Consider the following 19,463-nt stretch of genomic DNA (forward strand, 5'->3'; position numbering starts at 1 on the left):
TATTTGTACTCCTTCCAAGCTGAGCTTTAGTACAGATACAAATCTGTAGAGTGCAAAACCTTATATTTTGTATTATTTTGTATGTATTTATATTGTACATATTTGCATTTGTATTCCTGAGCCTTAGTTTGGAAGGAGTACAAATGCAAATATATAGAGTGCAAAACCTTATATTTTGTATGTATTTGTATTGTACATATTTGGAAAGAGTGCAAATATAAATACGTACAATATAAATACATACAAAATAATACAAAATGTAAGGTTTTGCACCCTACATATTTGTATTTGTACTCTTTCTAAACTAAGTCTTAAATGCAAAATTTGCAATGTCATAAGAACAAATGAGACAAAAAGTATAAAATTATGAGATAAGAATACAGTTCCAATTACAAATAAACAGATAAGCTGAACCGGATGTAATATTTAACAGAACTAATACAAACATGCATTCTTTGTTGATAGAATAGAGCTAGTTCTATATATGATAGGAATGGACATTGGCGTTTTAAATTCAACTAGTAAATGTGTACGTGGAGGCTATTTCTGAACGCTTATAAGTGGCAGTTGAATGGGCATTCGCTTTTTTATAGATAGTAGAGATTATGAAGGCCCACAATGTTAGATCTTTGTAAACCCATTGTTGGGCTGAAGCGTTACCTAATTTACCTTCCCCAATTTACACGGTACTACACATGCCTAACAAGCGAGTTCGAGTCATAAAGCATCTCTCTCTCTCTCTCTCTTCTCGAAACCATGGCGGGAAAGCATATCGCCGGCGACTCTTTTGCGTCTAATCTTCTTTGGATGTCAAAGAACCAGCTCTACGACATCATGTCTCAGATGAATGTAAGCTTTAAATCCTCCTCAAAGAAAAATTTATTCTATTCTTCTTCCGTTATATATAAATCTTCGTTCTTTATTTTCTGTTCAAATAGTATCGCTTGCTCGTTCACTAAGACAAGTGTAGCCCCAATGTTTCTTGTTTCATATTTTTTCATACAGTCTCTAATCGAACAGAATCAACAGCAAGCGAGACAGATACTGGTAGAGAATCCTCTTTTGACGAAAGCACTTTTCCAGGTTTCTTTTACCTATTCCTTATCTTCCGTTCTGATTTTGGGTTTAAAAGGAAATAATTCTTTTTTTTTAATAAATGGATTTCTGCTTGTTCTTCTTTATCCATCCTAAATTGTTGAACTCTCTTATGTATAGAACTCGATTTGTTTGTCTGTTTTGCATTTCCTACATGGTCTAATTAAAGTTTTGTAAATTATTTTATGCCTGTTGTATTTTGCGTCAGAGTATAATCATACGATACTAAGATTTTGAATTTAAGGTCCGAATCAAAAATATAGTTTAAAATATTGTATGCAAGGATTGACTGAGGTATATATCCTTTCTAGAGCTCTGGGAAGGGAATTTAGTGAGGTTTTCAAGATCAATCAAATAATGGAAATTTTATACTTTTTTGAATAGTATAGATTTATTGGACTGTTTAGTGTGTAACAAGCTGACAATGTATCAAATTCATTTGGTTCCGACTAGTTTAACTGATATATTATCCCAAAAAGGAAAAAGAAATGGTTAACAAATAAGTATATATTCTAGAATTGTTATTATGACTCAGTTTGGGAAGAGTACAAATAAAAATATGTACAATACAAATACATACAAAATACAAAATACAAGGTTTTACACTTGCCAAACTGAGCCTATAGGACCATTTACTAAAGCTGTTTGGAAGAAAATGAATAGTTCTGGTTTCTTGGCATATAACATGTTTACACGAGTCTTGGCTGGTGAAAGAATTTAGCAAACAAGTCCATATCCTGTGGAACCTAGTTTTTTTTTTTTTTTCCTCTGTTTGTTTGCTTCTATGTGAAGATAGAGAAAAAATAATAGGACTTCCCAAAAGAAGGGATGTGAGGTGAATTCAGGGTCCATTTGGTTTGTGGTTAGGATCAGAATCAGAACCAGAAGTGGAATCCCCAAGAATTGGAATTGGTATCGCCCATTCTTGACGCCTATTTGGTTCAAACAGGAATAGGAATCGAAAAGATAGAGAAAAAATAATAGGACTTCCCAAAAGAAGGGATGTGAGGTGAATTCAGGGTCCATTTGGTTTGTGGTTAGGATCAGAATCAGAACCAGAAGTGGAATCCCCAAGAATTGGAATTGGTATCGCCCATTCTTGACGCCTATTTGGTTCAAACAGGAATAGGAATCGAAAAGATAGAGAAAAAATAATAGGACTTCCCAAAAGAAGGGATGTGAGGTGAATTCAGGGTCCATTTGGTTTGTGGTTAGGATCAGAATCAGAACCAGAAGTGGAATCCCCAAGAATTGGAATTGGTATCGCCCATTCTTGACGCCTATTTGGTTCAAACAGGAATAGGAATCGAATTCTGATTTTGCTATTTGGCTCAGCCGGAAGTCAGAATAGGAATCAGCCAAAATTTTCAGTCTTGCTCCCATTCATAGTGGTAATGACATAGATTTGGAAAAAGAGGGGAAGAAAGAAGAGGGCGGATTACAGGCTTTGACTTGACTACTGTCACAGTGGTAGCAGGAGATTTGGAAGAAGAAGAAGAAGAGGGTGGATTCCAGGCTTTGTTTGGCCGAGCAAAGATTTGGAAGAAGGGGGGGGGGGGGTGCAGAAAGAAGAAAGGAGAGGGGAGGAAGAAGAGGATTTGCTTATACCAAGTGTTAGTGATATTAGCAGCGACGACGATGAGAAAGGGGAGGAGGAAGAGAGAGAGAAAGAAGGGGGGGGGGCAGAAGAAAAGAGAAGAGGGGAGTAAGAAGAAGAATAGGAAGAAGAGAAGGTGATACAAGGGAAGGATGACTGGCCAGTGACTGGTGTCGGTCTTACCTCTGCGGAGATGATGGTCTTTGGCAACTAACTTGGACGGAGGAAGGCTTGTGAGACGATGAGGACTTGGGATCGAGTAGGGCTTTGGGTTAAAATGGGGTTTTTTTTGTCAAAACATAAAAAATGAAAAATAGAGAGGTGCAATGGGAATCACATTCCCAAGGGGGGAGGGCAGAATGGCCATCCCCTATATGGAAACCAAACAGACCCTTAGTTATTATAAATATGGAGCCTATGATCCTTTTTTGGGCATCCATCATGGTACAGTTTAAAGGGCTGAACTTTTCTAATTTTTGTAATGATTGGGAACACGTAACTTTCATTGCACAAATGGTGGTTAACTATGTACCATATGCTTATATCCTTTTTTGGGCATCCATCTGGAAAATATGTATATTTGGAAAAAATTGTTAACTTTTAGTTAGCGCAAAATGTTAAGCAGATGGCATAGATAAATTGATTCCAGGATAGCTTGTAATCATTTTCTATCTTTTTTTTTTTATTTAAAAGATCAGAAAAAAAAGAAGGCATATTATATATACATAAGCACAAATGTTTATGTGTATATAATATTAGGACAAAGCCCGTATGCAAGTGTGCAATGTTTCACAAGATGAGATGCATATACAATATAAAAAGCTATAAACAACAGGAAGCATTGAATTTAGTAGCTTCTGCATATGTAAAAGAAGAAATTTTAAGGGATAACAGCATGAGAATGGCTGTGGTAGTCTCAGATGTTGGTAAACTTGCACATAGATTAAAATTTTAGACACATGCTTTGGTTTTTTTCGTTTTTGATAATTGAAGAGTAATTTTATTATCAAAAGACGAGAACTGTTACAAGCATCCCACAGAGAGGTACAAGGTGTGACCTCCCTTGAAATTCTAAAAAACCATAGAGCACTAGAGATAAAACATTATTTATCAAAAACAAAAAACTAGAGATAAAACATTACAAGATAGCCAGGTATAGATGTTCGGATGTTCCCTCAAAACCTGTTGTTTAGCAAGATAATCAGCCATAGCATTTATTGACCTGCCCACCCAATGTAAGCTAACAGTCATATTCCTTAATAACCAGTTAGCCTTCTTTAGGAGATCCTTGTAGCACCAAATGACTGAGTTCAGGTCTATTAACTAACCCACAACAACCTTAGAGTCTCCTTCAATTTGAAGATTCTCAACACCAAGTTGATTTTCTATCTGAATACCTTGTAAAGCTGCCAACAACCTTAGAGTCTCCTATTCTCCTGGGCCTAAATACAGGGCTAAAATATTACCATCCTTATCCCTCAAAACCTCTCCTATACCTGAGGGGTCAGGATTGCCTTGACTACTTCCATCAAAATTCAGCTTTACTCAACCTTTAGGTGGCGGGGTCCATCCCATAGTAACCCTTTCCTTCTTGGAGGAACTAGCTGCCACTGCTAACCATTTCCTCCACAAGTCATCAAAGGAAAACAAGTGGAAAGAATCCAAAGTTCTCAGCCAATGAATTGTCCTTGTTAAGATGCACTCCTTGACATCGAGAAGACTTTGTTCCACTTCTTGAAAAATTCTTGCATTCCTTTCCCAAATTGTTCAAATTGCAACCGCTTTAATACATTTCCACATATCCCTCCCTCTTTTGTGGGCCATACAAAGACCGACAGGTCGAAAAGCACACTTACACCAAACAGCAATAACAAAAGAGTAGGAAGTAAGTGGAAGCGGTCCTTACCATTAGCTTTGCAAAGAATACACTAGTTAGGGGACAAGCATATAGAAGGCTTTTTTTTTTTGCAAGCAATCTAAAGTATTTATTTTCCCATAAAACACTTTCCAGCAAAACAAAATAATTTTAGGGGGAACCAGCCTAGACCAAATCTCCTTAACCAGAAGACCAACTAAGTGGAGGAAGAACCAAGGGCCTTCAAAAAAGAAGCACAAGTAGAGGGCCCTTTTGGATGGGGGGGGGGACCAAATCCTCTTGTCTGATTTTAAAGGATCCAAACAGATATTATCAAGAACCAGAAGGAGTTGCGAAACAATACCAAGTTCAACATCCCTTAAACTTCGATGGAAGTCAACTTAAAGACAAAGTTGAAAGGGGGAGGGAAGAAAGTTGGAGACAATCTTATGCTTAAACAAGGAAATAGAGTAGATTCAGTAGAGAGAAGGAAAGAGGTCTTTGAGAGCTGAAGTACCCAATCAGACATCTTCCCAAAAGTGAACAGAATCCCCTAAGCAAACATCATTCCTGACAAAATTAGGAAATTGGGGAAGGATACCGTGAACCACTTTCCAAGCAGTGGTCAAGGTAGCCCGACGAGAAACACCAGCATCCCAACCATTTTCCAAGCAGCCATGAATACTAGCTATCACCTCATGCTACAATCTCCCTCTTTCCAAGGGCCATCTCCACAACCACTTACCTAATGAAGTTATATTCTTTATAACCAAATTTCCTATCCCCAACCTTATGCTTTGTTGGTAGATTCATTGGTGTGGGTCCAGAATTGGAGGATGCAAAAGGTTGGGCTGAAATTGCTTTATGGAAGGTAGGTGCTGTGGTGGAAGTAAGGAGGTTAAATGCTGCTCTCTTCCTCTTTATACTTAGAGCAAAGAGGTAGTAGAGCATATCTTGGAGCTAGAGGTGGGGCTGTGAAACGATCCAGACCTATGTATTGGCTAGTAGGCTATGATTGCTGGAGCATAAGAAATTCAAATGGCAAGAAGGTTGTTTGGGTGACTGGAGCCATCATTCCTTTACTTGCATGGTGTTTGTAGACCTCCATGGCTATTGGAGACTCTTGTGGGAAGTTTCTCAAGTATGACTAGCAGAACAAAGTATGGGATCAAATACACCTGGCAAGGATTTTAGTTGAGGTGGAAGACATTTTGAGGATTCCACAGCTAATCAAGCTTCTATTTACAGGAGAAGCATATCAAGTAAGAATCCTAGTGGGGGGTGAAGACCAAACTTTCTACAGCTTGAAAGAGAAGAAGATGATTAGCTGCAAACTGGCAGGGGCAGTATGCCATTTAACTGAAGGGTGAGGTCAATGAGGCAGTCAAAAGGGGGGACATACGGAGTGTCAAATTAAAGATGGGAAGCAAAATTGTCAGGAGGAAGCTATGCAAAATGGTGGAGAATTTGTGAGTTTTGAGAAGGCATGAGTAGCTGGGGTCCACTCTCCACTGTTATTCCTATGGCTCAAACCAGAAACAAAAATCACACGATGATAGTAAGGTGTTCCACTTGAGAAGGGATAAAAAGGTAATATCACAAGAAAAGGAGGTATTGGGCTTGAGAATGCCTTGGAAGTAAAAGGGGTTAATAATATGGGCAGATGTGTGGCTTTGGAGTAGAACGTTGTAAAGAACAGGAATGGCTTATTAACAGGAAAAAACTAAATTGAAGTTTTGAATCAGAAGAGAGCAATCATATTGAAGAGGGAAGGATGGTAATAAAATATTAGCTGCACATGTGCTTGAAAGGGCTTGTGAAGCAAGAGTGATGAAGAGATATGCATACCCAATGATGATAAACAAGAGGAAGATGGTGATTACTTTTTGGTAATTACACAATATATAACTGAAGGATGAAAAAAGGATACGGAAGGAATAAGGAAAATGGTGGATATTAGACCTGTTCATGGGCTGGGTAGCCCAGCAGGCTTGCCTGGCCCGAACCATTCTTTATCGGGCTTGTACGTATTTTGAGGCCCACAGGCTTGGGCTTCGGCTGTACGTATGAGACCCGATTATTTTTCTTGTGTATCAAATTTACTTTTACTTCCTATTTAGATTGGGCTTTGGGCTTTAAATAAGTCCTAGGCTCAGGCTCAGGCCTGAACATTTTCTGTTGGTAAATGGTAAGCCCAGCCCGACCCCAGGCTGTGAATAAGTCTTGTGGATAGACAAGAGGTACTGAGTGCTGTCTAGCATCATCCAAGAGATTGAGTCCCTGTTTTCCATGAAAGAACAAAGCATATCGAGGTAGATTGTCCTTTTGTATGAGAGAAGGTTCTAAGTAGAAATAACAGGATATGCTCATTTTTCAAGGTGTTCCTCACCCAGATTGTTGCTATGTTTTGATGAATTGACCTTGAATTTGATATTGAATATGTAATTTAATTGTAGGCTGTACCTTTGATGTTTAGAATTTAAACAGTTTAGCCTATGTAGGATTTAAATGTACAATGCTAGAACCTTTGTGTCAACAACACAATACTCTAACCAATTAAGCTAATAGAGATTTTGAAAACTTAGATTTACACATTTTTTTATGTTAAGTTTTTGTTTTGAAATAAAAGGGCTAGGAGGGGCAGACCAAAAGGGACATTGGTTGAAACAATAATTAATCAGAAATGATTTAGGTGTTCATTATTTAACAATGGATATGACACTAAACAGAATGGCATGGCGAAACAGGATTTATAGCCGACTCCGTATGGTTGGGACAAGGCTTAGGTGACGATGATTTTTTTTTTTTTTTCTTTTCAAAAGTTGTGACTCACTTTATTCAGGAACACACACACATGCCTTGCACATGGTTGGCCGTGTTTGAATAGTTTCTGAAGAATGAGTCTTTTGCCTTTGACCTTAACTCCCCCACATGGTTGGTTTCAGTCCCGGTTGGTGTGGAGGCTGGTTTGTCTGGGGTTCTCACAAGGAAACCCAATTAGAAAGAGGGTCATCTCCGGTTGCAACAGTGGTTTCAGACTATGGAGGGCTTTCTGTTGCTCTGGTGGCATGTGGGATCGTGACAACTGAGACCGAGTGACATGAAACTGCTTGTGAGTGAAACCCTTCTGCTCTCAACATGGTTGAACAAAGTGTGGAGTCCCTAATGAGTTTTTGGTAAGCATTTGGGTACTGATTCAGGTGGTGACAGATGCTGTAGCCCATGCCAAGCAAAAGTTGAATCTTTAGGGAGAGATTGAATACTTATTGACTGAATATACTACTGATTCAGATTGGGCCTTTGATAGTCTAGATTGCCTCCTAGGATGCTGGAAGGCAGACAATTTCGTTGACTTTTATGATGATGTTTTGGTGAAGCCTAGAAGAAAGGGGTCAGGTAGTGCCCGTGGAAGGGGTAGGGGGATTGATTCTCTTGTGTTGGCCTGGGTGGCCTGGGCTTTTTGAGGTTATCGTTCTGTGATTAGTTCTCTTGTGTTTTGGTCCAGGCACAGGGAGTGCTAGGTGCTATGTTGGGGCCCATTTTGTGTTGTATTCTCGGGGTTTGATCTTGTTTGGTTCCGTTTGTGTCCTAGTCCTTTTCATGGCCTGTTCAGTGTTTCTTTTGGTCTCTCCAGCTGGATATTTGGCTGAGCCTGCATCTTGTAAATTTATTTCTTTTTTATTAATATACTTTATTATTTAAAAAAAAAGCATTGCAACAATTTATCAGTTTTGTTGGACATTGACAATTGTTTTTCTCATCTCCAGGCACAGATCATGCTTGGAATGGTGCAACCTCCACAAGTGGTATATATATTTTTTGCCACTGGGCATTCGTAATTTCAACTCTATATCTGTGCATATGTATAGAATCTAAACTTTACATAAATACAGATGCCAAACATTCAGCAGTCACCATCTCAGCATCCTCAGCAATCAGTACAAACAAATCAGCAGCTGAACATTCAGACTGCACACACATTACCAATCCAAGTTGGACCACAAGATCAACGAAGTGCATCTCAGACCCAAACTACAGTGAGAAAGCAACAACTGAATCAACCTGCCGTGCCTGTCTCATCAGCTTCTGTTCCACTAGTGACCCTTCAGCCAAACACTATGTCACCACATTCTCTGCAGGCATTACAGCAGTCCAAGGGGCCCTTGAGTGCACCACTTACCCCAATATCGCTTCCACAATCCTCCTCACTACATAATATACCTTCTCTTCTATTACATTCTGCTCCACAGCTAACTCCACTTCTTCCACCCCAGATACCTAATTTCTCCAGTCAGTCACAACAATCGATGCAGACAGCAGGCTTTCCCCATCTGCCACTGCAACCACCATTGCTGCTGCAAACTAGGCCATCTTCAATGCTTTCAATCCCTCCTTTCCCAAATCAGCTTCACTCACAAATGGGTTTGAATCTGGGTTTCCAGCCATCTGGTGTAACCCAGCCTCATCTCTTGCAACCCACATTTCATGTAAGCTAAGAAGCAGAAATTATGAAGCTAAAATTGCTATTGATTATATTGCATATAAAATGCCTGAAATTAATCAGCTTTTCAAAATTTTCCAGTCAGGTTCTAAACCCCCAACTACCATTGATTCTTCATTTCCACAGGGACAGCCACCACTGCCACCACAGTCACTGTATAAGGTATAAACTGTCTCTTCATATTTTGGAATTAAATAGCTTCATTCATGAATTCATACAGGATGAATTCATATTGAGTTATCAAAAAAGAAAAGAAAAACCATAAAACTGAATTGTTAATTACAATAAAAAGGAATGTGATCATCCTGTAGCCCCAGAATTCTCATTATTGGCTAAGATGATTCTAATTGAGGATGTTCTGGTCTTTTTTCCTGTACTGATGTGCACTTGATCCTGATACAATTCTTGAGCCTTATTGTAGGAGTTGAATATAACCTCAGGTGCTCTATTGGATGTTGAATATAGCCTACCAATGGGCCTTCCCTTATTTTCTGATGATCTGATCTTGATGTTCTCTTATTCTAGGAGTTGAACAAGATGATTATCAAACTTTGTCAATATAGAAAATGTAGGATAGCCTTTCTTCAGATGACTCTTTCTGTGTTTTCCTTTTTTGTATATTCCCAATGTACAGGTTCTCATTGTACATGGGCTGATGTACTCTCATAGTCTTTCAGTCCTTTTGCATATTAATATAATACAACACAATACTTTCCCTTCTTAAAAAGGTAAAAAATTGCAGAACTTAAATGGCTAGATTATGCAAGCATACTCATTTTGTAGGACTAGTATTTGTGTATGTGCTTTGCATGTGGCAAATTTTGTGATGACGATAGTACATAATATGTTCCAAAGTTTTCTAGAATTTTTTCATATTTCTCTGTCTACAAAAAATATTCTTATCTTATTATGGTTCATTAATATAGAGATATGCCAAAATGCTTTCTACACAATTTATTCATTTTTTGTATATTTTTGAGTTTTTATCTTTTTAAACATTTTTTTATTTAATTATAACTTCATGAGTTGACACATTTGACCTGAAATGTTGAATCGATCTACCACCAAATAGGAAAACAATTTCACTTTTGGGTTGGTTTTGAATTTTGTATTTTATTTATATCATCAATAAAAAAATTAAAAACAATTCTTGCTTATCATGTCTAATTTTTAATATGATTAATATAAAATATTAGAGATGTGTCCAAATGTTTTCTAAAGAGTTTATATTTTTTTCATATTTTTTTGTGTTTTTATATTTTTAATTTTTATTATTTAATTATGAAATCTGTGGTTGAGACATATGGTTTGAGTTGTTGACCCACCACCAAGAAAACAATTTCATTTTTGGGTTGGTTTTAAATTTAATATTTTATTTCCAACATCAATAAAGCAATTATTATTTATCACACTTATTTTTCTTTAATATGATTAAAATAAAATGTTATATAGGTGCCTAAATGTTATTTACAAAATTTTGTATTATTACATAATGCTGTTGTGTTTTTATATTTTTCCATTTTTTATTTAATTATGTTATCAAGGGTTGACACATTTGACTCAAAAGGTTGAATTGTTGACCTACCATCACAAAAATAATTTTTATTTTTGGATTGCTTTTAAATTTATAATTTATATTTCATTCCAAAATTAATAAGAATAATTATTTATCACAGTTTTTTTCTTTAATATGATTAATATATATATTAGTCATATTAAAGAAAAAAAAATGTGATAAGTAATAATTATTCTTGGATACAAATATATACACATATACACACACACACAAGGATTAAAGTATCGGAATCGAGTATCGTATCGGACAACTTGGATACGAATACGCTTTGGAAATGCATGGATACGGACGAAAAATATGGATATGCTAGGGTAACACAAAAATTTCGTAATACATTAATAATATTAAGTTTAAGGTCAAATAATCATAAATAATGTATAAATACATAGAAAATGTATATTTTAATGATGTTTATGAAAAAAATATATTACAATTAATATAGTATCATGCGTAGATATCATACAATTTTATTGATAATGTATCAATCAAGAGTCCAAAATGCAAAACATATTTTCCTATTATATTTTAATTATTATATCAATTATTTTTGGTTTTACTATTTTTACTTTATTACATTAACAAAAAGGTCAACCAAATATTTAATTCTCTATGTAAATTAAAATATCCATTAATAATTTATAAAATGTATAGTTTCAACTTAAAATATATCAAATCTATTAAAATTTCTAAGATACATATCATATACAAATTCACAAATTTTGACTTTTAAAATGATTATTCCATTATTATATTTTTATTCCTATAATTTTCTAATTAAAAATCTTTTTTTGGTATAAATGTAGATTAGTAGATTTGATAGGTTCAATTTAAGATTATATTCTTGAATATTTTGTAAACAATTTCTTTATTTCTTAAATAATAAATATGATTTTATGTAATGTAAATTAATATATATATATATATATATATCATGTTCAAATTTATAAATTTTAAGTATTAAAATAATTATTCTCCTATTAATATTATATTTTTATAATTTTTTTGAGATTCAAATAATATTTTGATATAAATATGGATTTGATATATTATTTATTTCTGTTAATTTATAAAATACTGATTTTAAATATTATTTTTTTAATTTTTAGTTGGAGTTAACTGTAATATGTATTATTTATTTGAATTGCATTTATGTAATAAAGAAATAAAAGCTATATTCATTTACTCATAAACACAAAAGGCAGAGTGGCGTGGTGGCTTACAGGCGTGGACATTAAGCTCTCCTAGCCCTTGACACGAGTTTGAATCCTTCCATCTTTCTTTTTCAGAAGAGTATGTGCATTCACAACTCATGGGTAGCGTATCATTCTATATCAGTCTGTATAGTGCAATACAAACCAATACACACCCATATCGGTGGGATATGCATGACTGGTAGGATACATCTCCAATCATAGCATATCATGTGGCGGACATTAAACAATACCGATATTGACATCATGGATTAGCCCACTTGACCTAGATGGTTGAATTGCTTACTTGCCACCATGATGGAAAAACGGTTCCATTTTTGGGTAAATTTAAAAAAAACATGTATTTTATATCATTAAAAGTATTGGATGTAGATCTAATTAGAATTTATCTCTTTTTACTTTGTGAAAATAATTAAATATAGGATTCAATAAAAGAATGGAAGTTAATACACTAAGATAAGACTTAATGAGAGGGAATTGAATGAGGAGAAATGTAATAGTTCAAATTCAAATTACATTTTGTGCCCTTACAATTAGAGAGGAAACCAAATCCAAAAATAGGGCTTTTCTAGTCATGAAAAAGATTCAATGAATGTTAATGAGAGTTAATACTTTAAATATGAGGCTTAGTGAGAGGGGTTTAAATGAGGAGAAAAGTGGTTTTTCAAATTACGTTAACGTCCTTAAAATTAGACAAGGACCAAATTCAAAATTTGAGGAAATTTAGTCAAACAAAAGTTCCACACCATTATTCACACTTTTAATAATAGTATGAATAAGCATTAAATGAAAAATGTAAAACAACATTTTTCTTATAGCTTGTTTTCCAATCATTGAACAAAAGAAGTACTTATGTGTCTTTTAACCAAATAAGCAGTACTAAATGAAGATGTAAAATTACAAGTTTGCCTTTGCTTGTGTTCAAATTCAAACTTTAGAGAGGGGGCATTTGTTGTCCAATAAAAATTCCAGAAGCCAGAGATACCTATTTGCACTTTTGTAGATAGTATATATATATATATATATATATATATATATATATATATATTTATATATTTCAACTGTAGACATTCCCTATAGATGACCTATCAACTTATTCAGTGATGGTGCTCAGTTGGGCTGTTAATGGGTATTCTCTGATGTCAAACCAATGATGGGCCTGGTTTGGCTGGAACACATTATATTAGGGCATACAGCTAGAGCATCTGGACTTTGTTGATTTTGGTCATGCCAGACTACAACCTACCTAAACAAAGAAATCCGAAAACAAAGCACACACCAAATAACAACTATCCCTCACTAAACTAATCAGGACACAAGCAAAAACCCTACAAAGAATTGCAAAACTGATAAGTTTCCGAGTACTTTTTGTTTGTGTATGCACATGCACCGATATTTAAAATGCATGTCTGACACAAGGAATCCCACCATCCTAAGGCATGAGCCTGTATAAACTAGGAATAAGAGGCATAAACTTTCTGAACATGGACTTTTATTTAATAAATAATTAAAAATAAATATAGTAAATATCCTAAAAAATAGGAAAAGTTATGAGATTTACAAACTAGCAAAGCAAGGGGTAAATAGGGCAGAATGCTTCTGGGCTCAGTTCTAAGACTGATCTTCAATTTGTCTTTGTATTATATTGTTGGTAGCCGTGGCTGCCCTTATTTCTGTACTCTCTTCTTTCTCTAAGTAATAAAATTTGATTTTGATTACTGATAAAAAAAAAGAAAGTTTCATATTTACAATTCTAATAATAAAATACCTCATTTAAATATAAAATTGAAATATCACTATATGAAGCATCATAGTCTATAATCATTTTAGTGTTTATCAGCTATCAGCACTTGCAAAGTTGTACACCAAAATTTCAGAATTACCAATTCACATAAATGGCATGATATTAACATAAACAAGTGTGTCATCTCTTATTTAAATGAATGTAAAACATTGAAAAGCAATCAAAGAAAAGATTTTAATGTCTCTCTTTGTAGTATTTTATTAAAAACTAGCAAATGCTTACATGCTTTGCACTTGGTGGTATTATATCTGGTGATAATGATATGTGTATAAAAATAATTCTTATTTATTAGACTTATTTTTGTTTAATATGATGAATATATAATATTAGAGACGTGTCCATTGCCTACATGTTATGAAACCTACCACCAAGTATGAAAATAATTTCATTTCTGGGTTAGTTTTACATTTTGTATTTTATTTCAATCATCAATAAAAATATTTTTCTTTATCACACTTGTTTTTTATTTAATATGATTAAGATAAAATGTTAGAGATGCTTATTAAAAAAAACATAAAATATTAGAGATGTGCCCAAAATTTTCTAGGATTTTTAATTATTTGTATTTTTCGTGTTTATTTCTATTCAACAATTTTTATTATTTAACTTTGACATCAATACATCATGGGTTCACATCCATTTGACCTGGATGGTTGAATTGCTTACCCATTACTTGGAAGGAAGAACAATTTCATTTTTGGGCTGGCTTTAAAAATCATGGGCTTTATTGTTAAAACTATTGGACATAGATTTGATTAGTAGGATTTATTAGTGAGGGTAAAAATACCCTTAGTATAGTATTTAATGAGAGAGAATGGAGTTAATATCTTGAATATAATACTTAATGAAGGAAATTGAATGAGGTGAAAACTAGTAGTTCAAGTTACATTTTCTGCCCTCACAATTAGAAAGGGACCAAATTGAAAAATAAGGGTATTGTAGTCAAGAAGAAAAGTTCCACAAGCTCATTTGTACTTTTAGTAGTAGTATCATAGTTTTCAAGGCGCCAAGGCGAGGCTAGTGACTGGGGGGTGCCTTGTCACCTAGTCACCTAGGCAGGCACTTAGGTGTCTCGCCTAGGTGATGGATTTTTTATGTTAAAAACATAGATTCTAGGGTAGTTCCCTAGGTACCATAACCATATTTCTTTAATAATTATTCATGATTTTCATAGGAAAAGTATAAATTTCATATTAAAGTATAGAAAATCAACAGTAGTAGTAGTAGTAGTAGTAGTAGTAGTAGTAGTAGTAGTGGTGGTGGTGGTGGTGGTAATAGTGGCCTTGTATTTTAAATATAATAAAATGTTTGGAGGGTTTTCCTCCTTCGTATCACATAATGGGGAACATGATGGAATGGTTCCCAACCACTTCTCTTTATAGTATTTTATTTATAAAAAATTGGCATAAAAGGTGAGAGCATTCGAGGCGTACACCTCCAACATAGCACAACAAAAGCGTACACCTCATCTGAGTGTATGCCTTTCTAAGCACGTCCAGACTAGAGGCACATGTCTTAAGTGTGTCTGTGTCTCTCCTGTACACCACACATTTTCTTAGTACTGTGCTTCCAGCACCTTTTAAAACACTGGCATGTCCTAGGATGCACGCACAGGGAAGGAGGTTCAGCATAGGCTTATTGAATTTTAGTATCAACCTTGCTATGCTTCCTGATGGAGTGCTTCTTTTAGACGGGCAGTTCACATTTCGTAACGGACTATAGTCATGCTGGAAATTCCATGCAAGTAGAAAGAGGTGCTGCTTGGATGCCTACTCCACCAGATAATGCAGCAGGAGTGCCCCTTCCAGGCCCACCACAATTGGTACCTGGTCATGTTGGACCTGGCAGTCAGCCTCCTCGTCCTCCACAGGTAGTTTATCTGGTCAATTTGGCAAGTATGGCATCATAATTCTATCCTAAATTGTCTTATTGGTTTTTACTTTATTTTTGACGATTGTGCAGTTGTCACTTGAAATGGAGAAGGCACTACTTCAGCAAGTTATGAACCTCACACCTGAACAGATTAATCTCTTGCCCCCAGAGCAAAGGCACCAAGTGCTTCAACTTCAGCAGATGCTGCGCTAAATGATGGGCAGGAGTCTTCTATTATGAGGCACAATCCAGTAGACAATCACAAGTCTTAACCTTGCAGTTTGACTGAATATTGTAGTTAAGCTGGTGCTAGCGTTGTTCACCATCATATTAAGATATTGGCCAGCCTAAGTGAAGGAATTAGCTGAAATGCCATCAGGATAATTCCATGCAACAAGAAGCAGAACTGAGCATGTTGAGGTATCTTAGGTTGGTTGCTGCTACAGCTGCTCTAACCCCCATCAATAGCTATCTTTCATTATTAAGGGTTTTCCATGATATCTTCGTAATTTGGTTCTCGACTGTTCTTTTGCGAATGTAACATTTTATCCAGCCAAGTTTCTTTTCTTATTAGTGTGAATTGAATTCTATAATTAATGCAAGCCTTCAGATGGGTTGCAGGGATATGGCTCTTGACAGTTGCAAGTTCAGCTTCTGTCCCTATTTTGTCTTGACTCTCGAAGCTGAGTGAGGGGAATTTACCAGACGGATATATGGGAGGGCCCAGTGATTGGACAGTGGCACATATTGCATATGTTCCGTTATTGCACTGCACTGCACTGAAGTCTGAACATATATGTGGTCCACTCGAGGCCCTGGGCAATGCTTGTAGCCATCCCATCTTTGCTTGCTTTTCAGAGGGCATGTTTCAACATTTGCTGTGTCTTTAGTCCTGAGGTAAAAAGACGAAGGCAACAACATTTACTCAATTTGAAGATGACAAACTTAGTGAAAACATATATTTATGTGCCAGTGCAGGATTTGGAAATTGTAAAAGGGATTTAGTCGTGAACGGTGGACCAGTTTAATAGTTTGGGGTTTCCGTGGCGCCTCCCTCTACTTGGCACTTACAGCCATCAAAAGTAACATCCTGTGTGGTGATGCTTTTAACTTTATGTGAAATCTTGTTTTTTTATTTTTTTTTTCTTTTCCAGATCGCTAGTCATCTCAGAGTTCAATCATGTAGTTGTCCCAATTTGTCGGTGTCAACCGTGGGTAAATTCTTTCTTTTCCTGTTTAATCCCTGGAGAGATGCGGTTTACAGTTTACTGTTTGTGAGTGCAACTCTCGATCCTGGTTGGACGGGGATGAGGCAATCAGGTAAGCCAATCTTTACAAAGAACAAATTGCAACCCAACCTGATGTTTTTACTTTTAACCAAAGTCATCCTCCAAGGCTCATGTACAGTACTGCAAAGAGTATCAGAAACGCAACCTTAAGACATGTATTGGGATATACTATTACTCAGAGAGTGCATCAATGAGTGATTCAAATGATTATTATAAACATAATAAATACATATTTCTATAGTTTGTCTAGTGTGAAGTGTGAACTGCCAAAAGTATCCATCTAGAATGTGAAGCAAGTTGGTCTAAGCTGAAGCAACTTTGGGACTCGGAGTACACAATAAAACAAGACCTAAAAAGGAAGATCTTGCAAAAGTGAAGCAAGTTGTGTCTAAACTGTATCCTTATGACCAGGTATCCTCTAGACCACCGGACCAAGTTGAACCAGTTGGCACTGGTTGGCTGATTGAACATTGAAGTTTGAAAAGAATGGTCGATTTCTAGTTGACGACGGAAGAAAAGGTGTCAGGCACTCGCGACAAAGTGGGGGTCCTTCCTGTCCGAACATGGTGTTTTTCTGTTCTTTTTCAATTCGATAGTTTGATTGAACTTGTTTGGTTACTGCAAAAGAAAGTAAGTTGGGTGTAGTTGATAGTCAATAATTAGAACGATGCATTAAACCATAATAATGAATTCCATTCATGATTGAGATTCAGCTAAGATTTTAAACTCACAATTTCCTTTTGGCTTCGTCAATGTTTATCTTCATGTCGATAGCGAACTGATCAGAGAGAGAGTGGAATGGAGTCACATACATCAACAGAACAAAAATGAATATATGATTACAAGACTGGAATTCTAATTAATTAATTGGCGAAAAGTGTTGGATCTTTACTAATCTGGGCCAAGATTTATTGCACATCTTGTTTCACTTAGTTAACAACAAGATAAATTCGGTCGTTGTAAAGAAGTAAATGTAATTTAAGTGGATCCATGAGTTATAACCCCCCCGGGTAGATGATAAAAGAGGCTGGCGAAGGAAGCATGTTGCAGTAAAATCTGTGGCAGTGGGAAGCAGAGGCGCAGTACTTGCTACATGGACTGGTGGGCCAATCCCAGCATTAACTTCTTAATATAGTAAGAGGGCAGCAATTTTATGAGGGTTGGTTTGTCGGGATCGACCTTAATGTATAAATATCATCTAGCATTATTGAGAAATTCTTCAGTGCTAGATGGCAAAAGGACAATGAGAATTGATTGTCATCGATGGCTCCGAATGTCTTGTAATGTCCTCAAGTTTTCAGTATGTCTGATTTTCTTGTTGGCTGGGGTGGTGGGGGCGTGATCTTCATATATTCAAATCATGGTTTTCAAAATTGGACCGGACCAAATGGTTAGACCAGAAAAATTGGGAACCGCAGGTGACCGGTTTCTGATTTTTCCCCTAAAATCGTTGATGTTGATCAGTAAACCGTTGAATTGGCTGATTAATTGTTCGAACCGTTTGAACTGTTTAAACAGTTTTGACTATTTTTTTATTTTTTTATCAGAATGGGTCGGCCATTCGAATCGAACAGTCAAACCATTCGAACCAGTGACTGGACCCCTGACCGGTTAGGTCACCGGTTCAGTTTTAAAAACCATGATTCAAATAGATCATGGTCCCTTCTGGTAGAGTCGTTTGTTTCTCTTAGCTCCTTTGCTCCTTTATTTATTTATTTTTTTTATTTTAAACCTGACTTCTCAGGCTTGGAACTTTTCTCTGTTTGAAAAACGGAGAAGAAACGTTCTCTTAGCCAACTTTTATAAAGAGTGATGTGGTAGGCGATCATGATTCATGAGAGCTCATTATAGGCCGGTGCTTATCATATAAACCATCAAAAAATCAAAACTTTCCTCGGGATTGCTGCATGCATCAGAAAGCACGGGCCTAGCATTCATTGCCTGATTTATAGTTAGGGTGGTTGAGCAATATTCCAACCTGATCCAGCAAGTTCCTTCCTGCAGACAGAGCAATTGCTAGACCGGCCATCCATCATGGAAGCAGCTTGGATTGGATTGGAGTCGACCCCGTCTCTTCTTCTGGCCATGTAGTTCTTCCTTCAGGAATGATTAATCCTTTGCTATGGATCTATCACTCTCGTTTTGACTTCTCATCAAAGGCACTCAAGTGGATTTACACATCCATGAGGAGCCCAAGATGGCATTTGCTTTCAGCTTTCTGTCTTCGTAGGATACTCAAAAAGATTGCAAGTACAAGCACAAGAAAGTGGAAATATAATTATTTTTTTTAAAAGAATTTATTAATAAAGAAAAAATTTTAATTAGTACCCTGTATTTTTCACATTAGTCCCAAACTTTAAAACGTGACAATTCCATATCCAAACTTTCAAAATGTGTCAATCCAGTACTTGTCACTAATCAATTCGTTAACCAGCCATTATGTGACATTTGAAAAGATACAAATACCTTTTGAGTGTCATCTATTTTTTTTTTCCACACATTGATAAAAATGAACAGTCTTAGTTTCAAACCCTTGCCTCTTCTATTAAGGAAAGTTGGGATTATGTCTCAGTGGGCATTCTAGTGACCCCAACTTTCTTGAACAGAAAAGAAAAGGATTTGGGACTTTTCATTTTTTGTCAACGTTTGGATGATTGATAAAA

At 35.9% G+C, this 19,463-nt stretch overlaps 1 protein-coding gene across 9 annotated transcripts; it reads left to right on the plus strand.

Moving 5' to 3' along the window:
• The first annotated feature begins 626 nt into the window (after positions 1 to 626).
• LOC148863642 (cleavage stimulating factor 64-like) lies at positions 627 to 17,047 on the plus strand. 9 transcript variants are annotated; one of them, XR_016108993.1, is made up of 9 exons: positions 630 to 849; positions 1,006 to 1,083; positions 8,315 to 8,353; positions 8,441 to 9,034; positions 9,130 to 9,210; positions 15,330 to 15,509; positions 15,602 to 15,940; positions 16,122 to 16,408; positions 16,490 to 17,047. XR_016108993.1 is itself a non-coding variant. In XM_088974498.1 (7 exons), exons 1-7 carry the CDS (start codon positions 757 to 759, stop codon positions 15,722 to 15,724), a joined length of 1,188 nt encoding a protein of 395 aa, XP_088830624.1. In that variant the 5' UTR covers positions 630 to 756; the 3' UTR covers positions 15,725 to 16,137. The 9 variants fall into 9 exon arrangements, 5 of the variants coding, with proteins under 5 accessions (XP_088830629.1, XP_088830624.1, XP_088830628.1 ...); XR_016108995.1 differs by having other exon boundaries at positions 16,133 to 16,408; XR_016108994.1 differs by having other exon boundaries at positions 16,133 to 16,549.
• The last annotated feature ends 2,416 nt before the right edge of the window (positions 17,048 to 19,463 follow it).

Source organism: Nelumbo lutea, chromosome 3 (assembly GCF_056320005.1).
Source record: "Nelumbo lutea isolate HS-2025 chromosome 3, American lotus-T2T, whole genome shotgun sequence".
NCBI classification, from domain to species: domain Eukaryota; kingdom Viridiplantae; phylum Streptophyta; class Magnoliopsida; order Proteales; family Nelumbonaceae; genus Nelumbo; species Nelumbo lutea.

Bases quoted from the DNA above. Each gene is read 5' to 3' on its own strand.
- LOC148863642 (XM_088974498.1), top strand. From the start codon at position 757: ATGGCGGGAAAGCATATCGCCGGCGACTCTTTTGCGTCTAATCTTCTT. The intron at 850-1,005 runs GTAAGCTTTAAA...TTTTTCATACAG, and splicing joins ACATCATGTCTCAGATGAAT to TCTCTAATCGAACAGAATCA. The intron at 8,354-8,440 runs GTATATATATTT...ACATAAATACAG, and splicing joins TGGTGCAACCTCCACAAGTG to ATGCCAAACATTCAGCAGTC.